The 17,709-nt window shown below is 38.9% G+C and overlaps 1 protein-coding gene across 19 annotated transcripts in view; it reads left to right on the top strand.

The window, feature by feature from the left end:
* The window catches only part of GRIP1 (glutamate receptor interacting protein 1), a 661,865-nt gene that overhangs the window by 445,540 nt on the left and 198,616 nt on the right, over positions 1 to 17,709 (top strand). The window contains exon 1 of one of the 19 annotated variants that reach the window (XM_049115120.1): positions 13,950 to 13,968. The exons of the other annotated variants lie outside the window; for them this stretch is intronic. Coding sequence (XP_048971077.1) covers positions 13,965 to 13,968 — 4 coding nt within the window. The 5' untranslated portion in view covers positions 13,950 to 13,964. Of the gene's footprint in view, positions 1 to 13,949; positions 13,969 to 17,709 lie in introns of those variants that run through there. 19 annotated transcript variants of the gene reach the window in all.

The following is a 17,709-nucleotide window of genomic DNA, read 5'->3' as shown; positions in this document are numbered from 1 at the left end:
TGGTATTTGAAGATAAGAATTCTGGAATTTTTTTTTTTACATCTTCTTCAGAACCAAAAAAAAGGACCTTATACAGTGTAGTTGCCAAACACAAAAGCAGAAAAGGTTCCTGAAAGCCCCAAAGCCATGACCTGTGTTAGAGTGACCACCAGAGCCTCGAGATTTTTCAGGGGTAAAAAAAAATCCCTTTTTTAAAGTCAAAATGAAGCTTGTGTTATTTGAAACTAGGATCTTGAAATGTTCTTTCCATACAGAATGTCAACAGGGAAATATAAAAGATGAATGGTTTAGCATGCTTTCAAATGAAGGTTCTGTGTATATTTAAATAATTCACTGCCTCATGGAGAAGGTAAATATCTCTGGATAAAAATATGTCCAGTGTGCAATTTAACATGCTTTTAAGGATGGTGTCCTTTATAAACTAGTTGCTTTTTATTTTTATAAAGTAGTGTATTTTAGTATATTGTTTTAGAGTCAGTTTAATAATTAACCTAGTCCTTTTCCAAATGCTTTTACATTGTAGAAATTGACTTCCAGAAATTGACTTTTATATAAATATCACATTTGAATGTTCACTTGAGTTGCAGCTTTAAAGCAAATATTATGACTCAAGATTATAATTAGAGGGTTTAGAGATCTACCTACCAGTCATTGAAGACACAGCTCAGTAGAATCCAAGTTTATTATTACTAGGTGGCAGTTATGAAGTATAGGAATCTATATTATCACTTATTTCAGGGATATTTTTATGATGCCACTCTGCTAAGTCAGTGACTTGCTGGTCATGTTGCATGTTAGGCTTCCTGCCATTGTGTCACTGAGGCTTGTCCGTTCTATGTGCTGCAAAGTATGAAGCATTACTGCAGCCAGAGCCATACATTTTATACATCTTGTCAACCTTCCAAGATTTTCCTAATAGTTTAAAACAAACATTTTCATATGGGATATTTTCATTTTGGAATGGAGCCTCCCCGATTAAGCCAAAATACAGCCATGCAACCAACAACTTTTGTTTCTAGGAAATGGTAAATGGGTAGAGAGAATTTAATTTTGCATGCTAAAATACATACTTGCAATAAAGGATAAATTACTTGAATGCTATATTCTGTTTCAGAGAATAGATTTAACACTTCTTTAAAGACGATGATGTTCAACAAACGAATGAAGACTCTCCCTACTACTTGAGAGTCTTTGGGAATACAATGATGTAAAGCAGACTTTGTTCCTACCTTTTCGGAATCTAGAGTTTAGTGGGGGGAAATGCAGTAATCACATAACGACAAAGGTAGAGCAATAGTTCTCAACTGTGGTGATTTATGTAAGCTTGTTTCTCAAGCTCCTGACATTTGGGGCCAGATAACTCTTTGTTGTGAGGAGCTGTCCTGTATTTTGTTATATGTGTAGCAGGATCCCTATCCTTTATCTGTCAAGAGCAACACCCCTCCTGGTAGTGCCAATCAAAACTGTCTCTAGCTGTCATCAGATGTCCTCAGGAAAGGGGAGCAAGGGGATCCCTGGGTGGCTCAGTGGTTTGGCGCCCGCCTTTGGCCCAGGGAGTGACCCTAGAGTGCTGGGAACGAGTCCCACGTTGGGCTCCCTGCATGGAGCCTGCTTCTCCCTCTGCCTGGGTCTCTGCCTTTCTCTCTATCTGTGTCTCTCATGAATAAATAAATAAAATCTTAAAAAAAGGGGGGGGGGGAAAGGGAGCAAAATCACCCCCCGGGTAAGAAGAACTCCTTTATGTAAAGAAGAAATACAAAATATTTTAAGACCATGTAACAAGGTAGCTGATAAGGCTCTCTGAAAAGTGACACGGTAAATTGGTATTAAGCTCTGATGAGGAGTTAACTATGTATGGAGACAGCAAAGGACATGGAGAGGAGGGGGAAATGAGAAATAGAACAAGTTATTTTAGGTTTCTTTCTGAAGGCCAGTACTCTGTACATGTTAGTTATGCTGGTGAATTCCTCAAGTGCAGGGCCAGCCTTCCACTCCTTCACTTAGGGCTGGGGACATAGAGATACTCGAGGAGTTTTTGTTGAGGGCATGGTCTATACCCAGTCTAACAAGGCAGCATGCTAAGCACTAGGAGGTATAAATATGACCGAGGCAATGCTCTCTGGTGTCTGCGACCTCATAATCTTTTCAGAACGAAGTAAAATGAAGCAAGTAATCCTTCTGGGGAGAAGGAAAGTCTTCCCTGAAGAGGTGACATTTGAAGAAATAGTGAAAAATAGGTGCCAGGTGACTGCATTTCCCCAGCTGCTCCAGGTGGAACTGGTTGCTTCCTTCTCAGTGCTCATTTTGTGGGTTTTTTTTTTTTTAAGATTTTATTTATTCATGAGAGATACAAAGAGAGGTAGAGACATGAGCATAGGGAGAGGCAGGCTCCCTGCGGGGAGCCTGATGTAGGACTCGATCTTAGGACCCCAGGATCACGCTCTGAGCTGAAGGTAGATCAACCACCGAGCCACCCAGGGGTCCCGATTTGTCGGTGTTTCTATGATTGGCCTTAGAGCTTTGGGGCACAAGTAGATCTAAATGTGGAGAGATAGATGATAGATGAGAGAGAGAGAGGGAGAGGGAGAGAGAGAGATGATAGATAGATGTATCCATATGTATTTCTCTATCTGTGCATCAGGAGGTGCTAATAAAGGGAGAAATGGCTGCTAATTAGACAAAAACATCCCTTGTTCCCTGTAGTATCCTACCCGACTCATCCTTCTCTGACTACTACGAATCCTGACACGGTCACTTTGAAACTGGCAAGACATGTGCTTGACACATGATATTCGGTAGATATGGATGGCTATTTCTTGAACAATGAGTGAATAAGCAAGTGAAGTGACATTTTCATTTGGTTTTACATTTAGAGGTCTGACCATTGGGATCCCTGGGTGGCGCAGCGGTTTAGCGCCTGCCTTTGGCCCAGGGTGCGATCCTGGAGACCCGGGATCGAATCCCACGTCGGGCTCCTGGTGCATGGAGCCTGCTTCTCCCTCTGCCTATGTCTCTGCCTCTCTCTCTCTCTCTCTCTGTGACTATCATAAGTAAGTAAAAATTAAAAAAAAATAAAAATAAAAATAAAGAGGTCTGACCATTGAAGAAGAGTCAGGAAAACCAGTTAGGAGTCTGTTAGTCCAAGATAACAGATTTGAGGGACTTGGTGATTGTGGTTAGATTTCTGGGTTGCAGTCTTCTTCCCGGTACAGAAATATAACGTCCTCAAAGGAGATGCTGATCTCTGCCACAAAGAAACCATCTAATGAAGACCAAAAGTAATACAGTGTCAGTTGTTGAGCTGTCCCCGAGTGATGACAAAGAACATCTAAGTATCCTTTATCACAGGAAAGAGTACAGCTGTCCCAATGCTCTGTAGGACAGATAATGGCTTAGCAGCCAGTGGCAGGTTGAGCAAGAGCCTGATCTGTAAGCACCTGTGGTTAGAAAATGGGAAGGCACAGTGTGCAATGACATTTGGAGCTTAATGTCCATGCAAATGAATTGCTTGGACCAGGCAGAGATGGTCAGAGAGCACAAGAGCATGAATCCTGGCAAAATAGCATCCATGCCAAGTCCCTGGGTGTCCCGGCTCAGTGCCCTTTCTTTTTTGCCACCTGCAGAGTCCCCTCCATAGAAGAAAGCAGTGCCCCGTCTCATCAGGAAACTGTGCTCATTTCCAGACCTGTGAAACGTGGGTTTGTGACCCTGACTATTACCTCTTTTTCATCGAGACAGTAGGCTTTCTCAGCTTCCCCAGCTCTCAGGAGAGGGGAACAGAGCATGAGGCGCTGGTAGAAAGAAGAGGCTAAGAGAACTAAGGACAAGGCAAGATGTATTAGGACAAATGTCAGCGAAATGTTTTCAGGATATGGGCTAATCAGCCACTCTTACTTCTGCTGGCTCATATTTAAAACATCTGAGAAATTTGCTTTCAATTTTCTTTATTTGCATACACGCATTTGGTATACATATATGTCTATATACGTGTGTGTGTGTGTACATATGGATACATATATTTTATCAGTACACAATATATATATGATCTCTGGGGATACATTAATTTGTCACTGAACTTTTGTTTGATTCTTTTAGCATTTGGTTTTAAAAATAAATATACTTTTAATGGACACTTGAGACTGATGTGTTTGCTCTTGCCTTTGCCTGGAGCCCTCCTCTGCAGAGGTGGGGCTGGCTCCTTGTCTTCATTTGAATCTCAGCACATGTTACCTTCACAGAGAGGCATTCCCTACCCCATGGTACTTCCTTCCTCCCTCTCAGAACTCTGTATCTGAAATTTTTAGCAGGCATGAAATAAATATTTGTTGAATCCTATATGGGGGACACTTGCAAATTTCTTTGTATACTCTTCATGCTATTTATATCTTTAGCAAACTTTTATCTGTATAGTCCCCAAGTCCTCAAATTTGATAGGCTATCTTAAACTTATTCTCTTTTAGAAGCTCCATCTAAAATATATGTTTGCAAGATTTTTCCACCTCAGTAACACTTTCCATTATACTCTAACAGTTATAAAGCTATATATTGCCTCAGACTCCAAGGTTAATTCCATCACTTTGAATTTCTCCATTTTATGCATATTGTCAGAGGGTAATCACTTTTTTAAAATCACTAATACCAAGTATGGTTTCTTTATATAATAGTTCAAATGAATATATTTCTATCTAAATTTGTCAATATTTTATTATGAGCCTCTTTGAAAATTAGTGTAGTGATTTTTAACATCATAAATGCTCAGAAAGAATGTCATAAGACCTACTGGTCTTCAGTTCATGCGGGAAAGTCCATATGTGAAAATCTGTCCATTTGCAAGTAGGATGCGTGAGCCACAACAGGGTCAGTTCAGTTTGGGTAAAACATAATGAAAGTTATTCATAATGAGAAGCTTCTAGAAATAGAAACTCCAGGATCTGAACTATAGTAGTTAAGAAAAAATGGAGCTAATATAATACATGTGATTTAGAGGAGATGGTCACCTATCTGGTCGTTTGAAGTTCTGTCTTCAAACGGCAGATTCCTAAATATAAGGTCATGACAGATGTTAACAATAGGTCCCTTCCTTCTTGAGACCCTCCTGACTTGTGTGTTAAAGAATGACATTACAAACTTACCATTTAGACCAAACCCAGTTTTCTGGAAAAGCAACTGAAATATATGATCGAAAAGTAAAATATAGTCTTGCCTTGGTTTTCATTTGCATTTGGCTTTTAAACATGGCAAAAACCAATAATGGGTTTTCACTTTGAGCTATTTCTAAATGTTATGTTGGAAATTAGCTGCAAATGTTACATTCTCTGGAACAAGTTAAATTGGAAATGTTGTCCATGGTAAATGAAATATACCCCCAAGCATTCTTAACTATGAATGAGAATCCTGAAAGAAAAATGTACTTCTCACGTAACTTTTAAAGATTTACTGCACTATATGAGAAATTTCACATGGGGAAAACCAAATAATAACCACTGTCTTTCCTTAGAGATATATTAAAAAGGGCAAGAGGTATAAAAATGAATGTATGTGCTATTAACCATCAGCCTAGTGCTTGCTGCAGAGAATAATTTTGATTCTTTACTGTATGTCCTTAGCATAAATGATTATTTTACATGCTTTATTTCTCTAGTATTCAGAGAGAATCAATAAATTATATTTATTACTCAGATGCAAGAGATGTTTTGCAGTCTACCCAATGATAAATTTCTAATATATCCATCTTGCCTTAAAATGTTTTACCTCTAATTTTTTCTCTCTTTAAGGAGATTAACTCTTAACTGTAGCTATCTATTATATACTTAGAGTTGCAAATCATCTTGGTATATATTTTTGTACTTTCTGAAATGAGATGTTTTGTTTAATTATTCAAAACGAGATAACAGTACTGACCTCTATGCAACTGCATTCTAGCCTTTTGAGAGGAAAATATGAATATGGAAAAAGAGGAGCCATTGTAATCACTTATTTTCTTCCAAAATAGTAGAATTATTTGACTTGCATGGTATTGGACAAACCTTTTTAATGGGAAAAACACTGGCTTCTTCAGGGTAAAAGTTATATTTCCATCATCTAACTCAGTGCCTGGCACCTTGAAAGTGCTAAGTCAGTAGTTGGACAGATGAATGAATGAGGAAGAAAGGAGGGGATGGAGGAACTCTCTTTAAAGAGATACCTTGCTGTGTAATAATAATAATAATGTGGCTGAAGATTAGTTTTACTGAAGCAACCAAAAGATAATAAATTCAAAATAAAATAGTTCAAATATCCCTTAAAGTGGTAAGCTGACATGCTATCAGAGCTGAGATTAAAAAAAGAATGTAAGGTCATTGTACCTAGTTGTTTGAATACTTTGATAAAATTGAAAACAAAGAAGTACCAGAAACTAAGAAATTTTGTTTTTAATCCTGAAAATAATACGGTCCACCTCTACTTGCAATGCTTCCAGCAGCTGAGCCTCCAGAAGGAATGAGGAAGTGAGCTCAGGTTCAGAGAGAGGAGGTTAAAAGAGTGAAGAGTTGACAGGTATAAGTTAGTACCAGTCAGGAAAGTTGGGGTTCCTGCAGAGTAAATCGGACCATAAATCTGAGGAGGATGTGAGCCAAGTTTACAATACCACAAATATCATGAACTTGGCCATCCTTGTAAGTCTGAAATGTTCCAGCATATATTGTTTCACATTTAGTTGGAACTTAACCACGACCAAGAGATGGTACAGGGTAACTAACTCTGAATGGACACAAGCCCAGTTAGTAGTTATGTGACCATAGGCAAGTTACTAAACATCTCTTTGCTCTTACTTAATTCCCTGGAAATGGCAGATAAAACCTACCTCATCAGGCTGTTATGAAGATGAAATGAATTAATGTTTTTAAAAGCACTTAAGGATTTATTAGATAAACTTCACAGAGAGGAAATTCTTGAAAAATAGGGATATTTGGGTATATCTTTAAATTTTACGCCTTCTTGCGAACAGATTACTGCTAAAAACAGAACACTAGGTTGGAAAAGCTGTTGATCTGGTTTATTCATTCATTCATCAGATATTTACTGAGCATCTACTATTTACCAGGGATTACTCTAGATACTTAGGATATAGTGGTAAAAATAAGTTATCAATGTGGCTACTGTCCTCATGGAACTTCTGATCTAGAGGGGATTGGAGCTAAATAAATAATAATTCTATATAGTAAATCCTGTGATAGGTACCATATGGAATGCCATAGGATCTCAAAGCTAGCACATCAACCCCCTGGCCGGATAGAAGCTGGCTGGAAATGGGGACAGATCATGGGATACTTCCTGGGAGAAGTGCTGATTGGGTTAACTTGAAGGATGAGTATAAGTTAGGCAGGTAAGGGGCACCTGGGTGGCTCAGTGGTTGAGCATCTGCCTTCAGCTCAGGTCATGATCCTGGGGTCCTGGGATTGAGTCCAGCATCGTGCTCCCTGCATGGAGCTTCTCTCCATGCTTCTCTCTCTGCCTGTGTCTCTGCCTCTGTGTTTGTGTCTCTCATGAATAAATAAATAAATGATCTTTTAAAAAAAGTTAGGCAGGTAAGAGGACATATATAGAATATTCCAGAGCACGAGGAATTCAAGATTACTGAAGTTAGATGATAAGGGTGAGAGGAGGCTAAAGAAGTAGGCAGGGATCAGACCATGAAGGGAAACCAAAGCCATACAGTTTGAACCTTAAGGATAATTGGGAACCAATTTGAAGTCACCCAGCATCTTTTGCTCCTTAGCCTATCACATCATATTTCTTTAGAGTTTATTTGGGAATAAATAAATTTATTGTAGGTGGCTTGTAAAGTAATCCAAGAATGCTGCCGAAAATGGTATCAGAGACGGAACAAATGGAATCACTACATTGATTTCTTGGGTATGACATCAAAAACACAGTCATAAGAAAAACATATAAATGAGAATCCAACAAAATTAAAAAATTTGTGGAGGATCCCTGGGTGACTCAGCGGTTTAGCCCCTGCTTTTGGCTCAGGGTGTGATCCTGGAGACCCGGGATCAAGTCCCACATCAGGCTGCCTGCATGGAGCCTGCTTCTCCCTCTGCCTGTGTCTCCACCTCTCTCTCTATGTCTCTCATGAATAAATAGATAAAATCTTAAAAAAAAAAAAACTTTTGTGTCAAAGGACACTGTCAACAGAGTGATAAGACAACCTAGAGAATGAGAGAAAATATTTACAAATCATATATCTGATAAGGGATTAATATATTCCAAAATACAGAAGGAACTCCTACAACTCAAGAGCAACAAAAACAATAAAATCCAACCCAATTCAAAAATGGGCAAAGGGGGGGGTGCACCCGAGGGCGGGGCGCACCTTGTCCGAGTCCAGCTCCAGGTCCTCCTGGCAGCAGAGGTGACACAGGAAAGACTTGGGCTCCCGGCGTAGGGTCTGTCTGGTCATCACGAAGATCTCAAGATGGCTGGGCAAAAACTTGCTCTAAAACCATTGACTGGGTAGCTTTTGGGGAGATCATACCCCGAAACCAGAAGGCTATTGCCAACTCCCTGAAATCCTGGAATGAGATGCTTACCTCCAGGTTGGCTACTCTTCCTGAGAAACCACCTGCTATCGACTGGGCTTACTACAAGGCTAATGTGGCAAAGGCTGGCTTGGTAGATGACTTTGAGAAGAAGTTTAATGCCCTGAAGTTTCCTGTGCCAGAGGATAAATACACATCCAGGTGGATGCTGAGGAAAAAGAAGATGTGAAAAGCTGTGCTGAGTTTTTGTCCCTCTCAAAGGCCAGGATTGAAGAATATGAAAAAGAGCTGGAGAAGATGAAGAACATAATTCCATTTGATCAGATGACCATTGAGGACCTGAATGAAGTCTTCCCAGAAACCAAATTAGACAAGAAGTATCCCTATTGGCCTCACAAGCCAATTGAAAATTTATAAACTTGAGTTGAGGAGAATGCCCCGGCCCTCATATTATAAACATTGGACATTAAAAATGATGATATGGTGGAAAAAATGGGCAAAGTACTTGAATAGACATTTCTCCAAATAAAATATAAATATGGCCTTTAAGTGCAAGAAATGATACTCAACATTGCTAATCATCAAGGAAATAAAATTAAAACTGCAAAGAAATACCCCCTCATGCCCATTAGGATGGTTATTATCCAAAATCAAAACCAGGAGCACCTGCGTGGCTCAGTTAAGTGTCTGCCTTCAGCTCAGGTCATGAACCCAGGGTCCTGGGATCAAGCCCTATGTCAGGCTCCCAGCTCGGTAGGAAGCCTGCTTCTCCCTCTCCCCCCTGCTCATGCTCTCTCACTCTCTCTCTCTCTCATAAATAAATAAGTAAAAATTTAAAAGTGTTTTTTAAAAATTCAAACAAAACATATGTTATGCTCTATGTTGGCAAATCGAACTCCAATTAAAAAAATATACCAAAGGGATCCCTGGATGGCGCAGTGGTTTGGCGCCTGCCTTTGGCCCAGGGCGCGATCCTGGAGATCCGGGATCGAATCCCACGTCAGGCTCCCGGTGCATGGAGCCTGCTTCTCCCTCTGCCTGTGTCTCTGCCTCTCTCTCTCACTGTGTACCTATCATAAATAAATAAAAATTAAAAAAAAATATATATACCAAAAAAATTAAATTAAAAAATAAATCTCTGCATTTGCTCATAAGATGCAGTTATGTAGCTTTGTGTAAAACTCTGATAACACATGCTATTATGTGTTCATATACATAAATGTATAAACAGAATGTTATACATATATGTAAAATATGATTTTACAGTATTTCTAATTTCACTAACTTTTCACTAACTTATTTCACTAATTTCACTATGGCTTTTTTGGAGGAGTGTCTTGGTGCATATGGTTGAATTCTTATTAAGTAAATTGTAAGTATGATAAAAAATAAAATAAAAAATAAATCTCTTTTAATCTAAAAAAATTCAAACAAAACAAAAAACAATGGAAATTATAAATATCAAATATTGGCAAGGATGTGGAGGAAATGGAATTTTTTTGCATTATTAGTGGGAATATAGAATAGTGCAGTCACTGTGGAAAATGGTTTGAGTTCCTTAAAAAGGTAAACGTAGAATTACCATATGATCCAGCCATTTCACTCTTAGGAATATACCCAAAAGAATTGAAAACAGGGGCTTGAACCGATACTTGATTACCACCGTTCATAGCAGCGTTATTACAATAACCAAAAGGTGGCCACAGCCCAAATGCCCATCAGCGGATGAATGGATAAACCAAATGTGGTCTATCCATACAAGGAGGTATTATCCAGCCACAAAAAGGAATGGAATTATGATAATATACAAAAACACAGGTGAACCTTGAAGACCTTACACTAGATGAAATGAGCCAGATGTAAAGAAACAAATATTGTGTGATTCCACTTCTCTGATGTCCCAGAAAAGGCAAAGTCTTGGAGAGAGAGTAGACTAGATGTCACCAAGGGCTGAGGGGAAGGTGCAATAGGAAGGTATTGCTTAAAGGGTGTTATGCTTTCAGTTTTGCAAGATGCAAAGCATTGTGGAGGTGAATGGTGGCTGTTAGCTGTACCACATTAGAAATGTACTTAAGGCCACTAAGCTGTACGCTTAAAAATGAGGAAGGGGGTAAACTTTATGTTGTGTATATTTTACCACAGTATCAAAAAATATTAATGGAACTACCATGCCTTGCAATTCGTAAAACATTTTCCCAAAGATAAAACTTTTCTAAATACAATAATCTCTTTGAATTTTTTATTTCACCCAGTATCTACTTGCTGCCTTTGGGACTTTGGGAGTGTGTAAATCTGAGCCAATTAGAGATGTTCTGAGTGAATAACCTCATGCTCCAGCTTCCAAACTTCAAAAGAACGTCTACCACCCAACTCTTAATTTCTGATGAGGCAGCAGCCCGTTTCTCCACCTTCCCCAGCTGAAGAGTCAAAGGGGCTTTGGGTGGGGGGTGGCAGGAGGGGAGGGAGGAAGGGGAGGTCAGGAGAAGACCAAAATTTTTTAAAAGCACTCATCCGCAGCATCGTGAAAGTCTTATTGCTGTTCTTGCTCTCACGAAAGGCACAGTATCCTCCGAGAGCACTTACGTGGAGTGTGAGATCAATCATGCTGGCTCCTTAATTGTTTATTGTTCTTTGAACATCTCTAATTGTTAACATCTGTCTGATATTGAAGTAGAATGTCCAGAAGGTGAGAGCGAAGCTTCCCCGGCTTTCCAGAGCAGCCTTCTCAGGAATTTGAATTCAAAGGAAAATCAATTCCTTGCTCAACTCTTGGCTCAAAATTGTATTGGCCTTTAAGGGGGCAGGGAATGGAGGATCCTGGATGGTGACAATGAATCAATGTGTCTTTGTAACTAACACTGAACCCATTTTTGAGAGCTCCCCCAGCACACCATTGGCACAGACTTGTCAAAATACAGCCGGTCCCTGGCTGGTTCCTCTGGAGGGGAATGGAATGCCTCATTTTTGCAAAGGCTACTGGGGCACCATTAGTTGCACGTGTCCTTGAGGATCTGTGGAGCACAGAGCTCAGGATTTGAGGAGTCGTGAACTGAGTTTGAATCTGTTCCTCTACTTTCTTACTTACGTGGGCAAATTTGTGCAGGTTAGCTTAAAGCCTTTGAGCTTTGCGCGCGCTCTCTCTCTCTCTCTCTCTCTCTCTCCTCTCTCTCTCCCCTACAGGGAGGATAATACTGGCTCATCAAATGGAAGAATGGCTGTAAAATGGCACAAAATCTGTAAAGTGCTTTCTAACTAAGAGTCATTTCTATTAGAGGTTCTGTAAGAGGCAGCAATGTCCACCCCAAGCAATGAATGACTTTTACTCCTCCTTCAACAATCAAAACCATATAGTAGTACTTTTTAATCTCCTGCTTTTCTCTCTTCTGTACCTATAGATTTCTCCTCAGATGTTTGCTCTTTCACTGGAGAATAAAATTAGTCACCTGCTTTTTAAGGCTATTGCTTTTTGAGAAGGCTATTGCTTGGTAATTACCCTCAACTCTTTGTTGTTGTTGTTGTTTTTAATCTTCTTCTGATTTTCTAGGACAAAGCAGGCAAAAATGAAAAAAGTCTGACGTTTTGGCCATTTTATTGTCTCTATCGATTTCCCCTTCAGTGTTCATTTATTGCTCTTCTTCCCATGAACCAATACATAGCAAATGCTAGAAGCTTCTTGCTCTGTTCTTTTTGAAGGGTGTCTTGCGTACGAACACCGTGAGCTGCTATTTTTGTCAAAGGTGCCACCAAGAAGAAAGCAAACGATCCCTGATGTGTACTCTTGATTCAGGCAGACCAAGAAAACCACCCATGGTGGCTTCCTCTCCTTAGGTCTATTTTTCCCTACTTCACATTGGCCCATTCAGTCCTGTGATCCACTACGTACTTCTCCATGTGTCATTTGAAAATTGTGAATTGTGACTGTGATGAGTCCTTTTAAGCATGCTTTATGTAATTTTTTGGTTGCTTTTTAAAAGAGAAATATGACCCTTACATATAGTACATCCTGCCCTGTGGCTCCTGAACTGTTTCTCTATTCACAGTATTTCCTTTGAATTTAATGTGTGCATATTAGTCTATGTTATTTTGTCTTCTGTCTTGATATGGGTACCTTGGGTTCTTGCTGTGTTTTAATTATCCAGGCAAGACCTCAAATAACTGCAACAACAATTCAGAAGAAATGCCCTTTAGTCTCAGATGTGAATATTTCAAAGATTATTGGTTCATAGGGGCCTGAACATCATTTGTTGAGAGTACTAGAGCTATAGGAGTTTTAACTTCCCAGAGTTAGAGACCTATAAAAAAATAAGCAGGTTTTTAATTTATTTCGCCAAGATGACATGTGATAGCCACTGAACTGTCGTGTTTTTGTCTTTTAGTCCAGATGATAGTGGTGCTTGCCTTTTTTCAGTTGGTCTCCATCCAAGAAGCTTTAGTGCCTGATTGTTTTACAAATATGACATTTAATCAATCCTAATTCTCGAGAAACTTAATTCACTAAGCATTAGTAGATCTTTAGAAGTGTTTCATTATGCACGTGCACTCCTGAAATGTCTTTAATGTTTATCTTCTGGTATTTAGAAGACTCTTCCTTGACAAAGAAAGCTGCCAGAGAAAAATTTAAGTGTATTCAGTGATATAGATGGAATGTATTTTTGGAAGACTAGAAATTGTAACATTTTAATCAATTATACTTTGTTGTTTTTTTTTTTTAATCGGTAAATAGGTAGTTTCTGGTATAACCAGATGGCTTGAAACACAAAAAAAACATATAAAAAGGCATATAGTGAAAAAATTCACTCTCTTCCATAACCCCCAGCCAACCCGGTCCCACCACAACATACACAAAATGAAAATCATGCTTATTCGTTTCTTAGAATTTCTCCAGATGTTCTTTATGCAAATATAAGCAAATATGAATTCATATTCATAACTTTCCTTTATAAAACAAAACATTGCTTTCTGTGCACACTGTTCTGTATGTGCTTTTTTCACTGAAAAAATAATCTTGGGAACCTTTCCATATTGGCATAAGAAGTGATTTATCATTATTTATAGCTGGACGGTAATTTTCTGTATGGGTACATTCTAATTTATTTAACTAGTCCCTCATTTGTGAACAAGTAAGTTGTTTCCAGTATTTTGCTATTATGAAGTTACTGTAATGAATATCCTTTTGCATATATTATTTTATACATACATAAGTATATCTGTTAAATCACATTAGTAGAAATCTGGGCCAGAGGGTATATGCATTTATAATATTGTTAAATAATGTCAAAATGACCTCTTCCAATGTTATACTGGATCATATTTCCACCTACCATGTGTGACAGTTTCTGTTTCCCCACAGCCTCACCAATATGTATGTTATCCAACTTGGAGGATTTTGCTAATCTGGGAAATGAAAAAAAAGGGTATTTCATATGGCTTTAATTTGCATTTCTTATGAGTAAGTTTGAACAACTTTTTTTACCTTTACTATTTCCTTTTCTGTGAATTTCTGTTAATATCGCAGTCCATTTTTTCTACTGGCCTTGGGTTATAGTGTGTTAAAATCAAATACATGTAAATATCCCAGATTTGGGCAAATCTTAGGAACTGATCTCTAACTAAAACCAGTCTCTCTGTGGCCTGTCAGACTTGAGAATATGCCCATTGTGAGCAGAAAAACATTGGATATCCAAGTCATCCCTGGGACTTCCACTTTCTTTGGGAAATTATTCTAATTAATATTGAAAGAAATAAAAAGAGAATGTGATGAAGCATTCATATTGCTCAATTAATTCATGTGATGATTCAAGTATTCTGATATCATTAGCTTTGATTAAACATCATTCTTGTAAAAACAGTTGGGAACTAAAGCTTATTAGATGGATAATGTCATTTAAAAAAAAAAAAAAAGAGGAATAGGACCACCACTGCAGTGGTTTACAAGCATTTTTTTCCTTTGGCTAGGTGAAGGAAAGAGCCAGATCTGAGGTGGGGGTTTCTTTGAATAATTAAAGCTGGTGTATCTCCTACTCCTGCTGTAGAGCTGGTTTCTGAAGTTGGAAGACACCTCAGACTATATCTCCACCTCCCAAACACACACACACAAACACACACAAACACACACAAACACACCTTTCTACCCATTGCTTGTCAAATTCTTCCCTAACTCTTGAGGAGACAAGTTTGGTTTCACTTCTCCTGTGACTTGCTCTTCAGAAACTTTCAAGATACCCATCTGTAACTCTAATAAGGCCTTTTGGGATTTATTTTAATAAATAGGCATTTTGCTTTAATTTCAATCCATGTCTGGAATGTGCATGTCAGGATTTGGCCAGAGCAGATTGTCCTCATTTGAGATTAGGTCACGGTGACTGTAAATCCCAAACAGCCACTCATTTTCCCCGAGAATTGGGAGAGTGGGTAGAGAGAGATGCAGACAGTCACAGCAGTTACTTTTACTTATTCTGTTGGTTGGTTTTCAAGTTCTGAGACAAAAATGTTCTGTCCCTCCCTCACTTTTTTGTACACTTGATTGTAGCTGTGTTGTGTGGCTAATGTCTCCTCCATCCCCCACCATCCTCTCCCCAAACCTCTTGTTTGTGGTTAGAATGAAGATAGAAAGCAAAGAAAGTCAGATATACGAGCCTGTCATGGGTGCTAAAAGGGCTACTTGGCTTAGGCAGATCTCACTTTTATAAAGAACTTCAAACTTAGATATTTTTTTACTATTATTTGTATATACATGTCCCAGAGATTCATGGACAGCATTGCAAGGAGTAGGTGTTCCTTTTACAATTTTACAATGTATGTCTCTGCAGTAGATCGCAGAGCTCTAAATGCATGAAAGATAAACATATTTTACAAATCCTATAACTAACTATAAGGCACTCTCTGGAGGTTAACAGGTTATTTTGTTCAATATAAATATTTCAAGTATTCCATAATTTGGGTAACCCCATTTCAATATTTCATTACAGGAAAAAAATGCCAATTATCTCAAAAATTTTAAGTAGTATAGGCCTTTCTCAATTTTATTAAATCCCTGGGCACTCAAAAGGGCTGAATTATATACATCATTGTGTCTCTTAACTAAAGCCATCCAGACAGTGAGATGCAGTATGAAGATTTCGGGAAGTAATATTTATAGACATTTATGGGGAGAAAAAAAAAGTGTGAGTTAAAACTTGCCTGGTCATATTCCTAGAGACATGTCATTCAGTGGTCCCCGAAAAAAATATTCTAAATTCTAATGTGAGCATACTTTTAATTGAAAGATTACCACTTATTATGAACACTAGCATATTCATTTAAAATAAATCAAATTTATGCTTCAAAATCATACATTTACTGGGGCACCTGGGTGGCTCAGTTGGTTAAGCATCTGCCTTCAGCTCAGGTCATGATCTCAGGGTCCTGGGATCAAGCCCCACATTGGGCTCTCTGCTTATTGGGGAATCTGCTTCTTCCTCTCTCTCTCTCTCTCTCTCTCTCTCTCTCTGGACTCCTCTCTCTCTCTCTCTCTGCCTCAAATAAATAAATAAAATCTTTTAAAAATTTGTTAAAAATTATACTTTTACTGGTGCATAGTGGGCATGTATTTTGATGCAGAATTTGTGGTTTCTTGTGTTGTCCATGAGTTCTATACAATTGCTCATGTGTAATATATGATAAGGACCAGCCCACTATATTTGATGTTGCAAATCTAGGGACCTGGCCAGGCCTGACTCTGCCTCTCTCTCACTTTGTGCACTTTTAGTGGCTCACTGACCCTCTCTGATCCTCAGGAAATTGTAAGGTAAGAAGGTTGCCCTATAATTTCTAAGGTCCTTCCCAAGAGCATGATTTCATTATTTTAAATTATTATAAAGGATTTTAGTTGCTATGTTTGGCTTTATCATATGGTCTCTCTATACATCATTATGTATATATGTTGGTCAGGAATACATTCAAAATATTCAACAAATACCTCCTATGTGCTAAGTAAGACACGTAGACTATACTCAAAGCTCTTGCTCACAGGCAGTTCATATTCTGGTGGAGGAAATAGACACCAGACAAGTAAATAAACAGACATTGCTGATAGTTCTAAGTATTAGAAAAGAAGTAAAAATTAGCTAAGGCATAGAGCATGGCTGGGAAGAGAGCGCTAAATTGGGAAAGGATGCCCAAGGATGAAGAGATGGCATTTTACCAAGATCAGAATCCTAAGAGGCTGGTTGTACAAAGGCCTGGGAAAATAATGTTCCAGGTAGAAGAAATAGCAAAAGTAAGAGCTCTAAGGTGAGAATGACCTTACCATGGTCAGGGAGCCAGAGGAAGGCCGCTGTGACTGAGGTACAGTGGATGGAGAGGAGAAAGATAGAAAGATACAGCACGAGGTAAGAGAGATGAGTAGGGCCAGATTACACCTGACACCATGGTCGGGTGTCTGCATGTTACTCTAAGGATAATAGCCCCTGGAGAACTTAAAGCGAAGCAGTATTGTGATTTTTTTATTTTGTTTTGTTTAAGAGAGAAACTCTGGAAGTCATGTGGACAATAAGTGAGCATGTTTTGGGGTCTATTTCAGTAGCGCAGGGAGATGATGGTGACTTAGATCAGGGTGGTGGGAGTATATGTGGTGATAGGTGAATGGATTGGGTAAAAATCCCAAGAAGGAGCCAGCAGACTATGAGCATGAATTCAAGGTAGAATGTAAGGGCAGGAGAGAATCCAAGATAATTCAGAGGTTTGGGGTTGTAGTGACTGCTTGAATGGGGGGGACCACGGACTACTGGTATGTGTGTGTGTGGGGGGGGGGATTGATCATTCTATTTTTGACATGTTAAGATTGAGATCCCTTTTCAATATTCAAGCAAAGATGACAGATAGTCAGTTGTATATCTTGAGTCCAGAGTTCAGGGGGAAGCCATGGCAGTAGATACAAATATGAGGGTATTAACATTTAAAGAGATGGAACTGATGGAGATGGTGGGGGCAGGGATAGCTAAGAGAAGGAGAAGCATATCCATATTTATAGGTTTAAAGAGAGAGGAGCGAAGGGGAAGGAGGCCGAAAAAAGGTGTGATTGGTGAGGTAAGTGGGAAGCTAGGACCATCTGGTATACCCAAACCCAGGCAGACAGAGAGATTGAACTCCTGTGATGCCGCCAAAATGTCAAGAATGAAGAGATCAAGGAACAGTTTTAAAATAACATTAA

This window comes from Canis lupus, chromosome 10 (assembly GCF_003254725.2).
Source record: "Canis lupus dingo isolate Sandy chromosome 10, ASM325472v2, whole genome shotgun sequence".
In the NCBI taxonomy this organism is placed as follows: Eukaryota; Metazoa; Chordata; class Mammalia; order Carnivora; family Canidae; genus Canis; species Canis lupus.
Note: the sequence above shows the minus strand (reverse complement) of the source record. Positions and strands in the feature narration are given on the sequence as shown.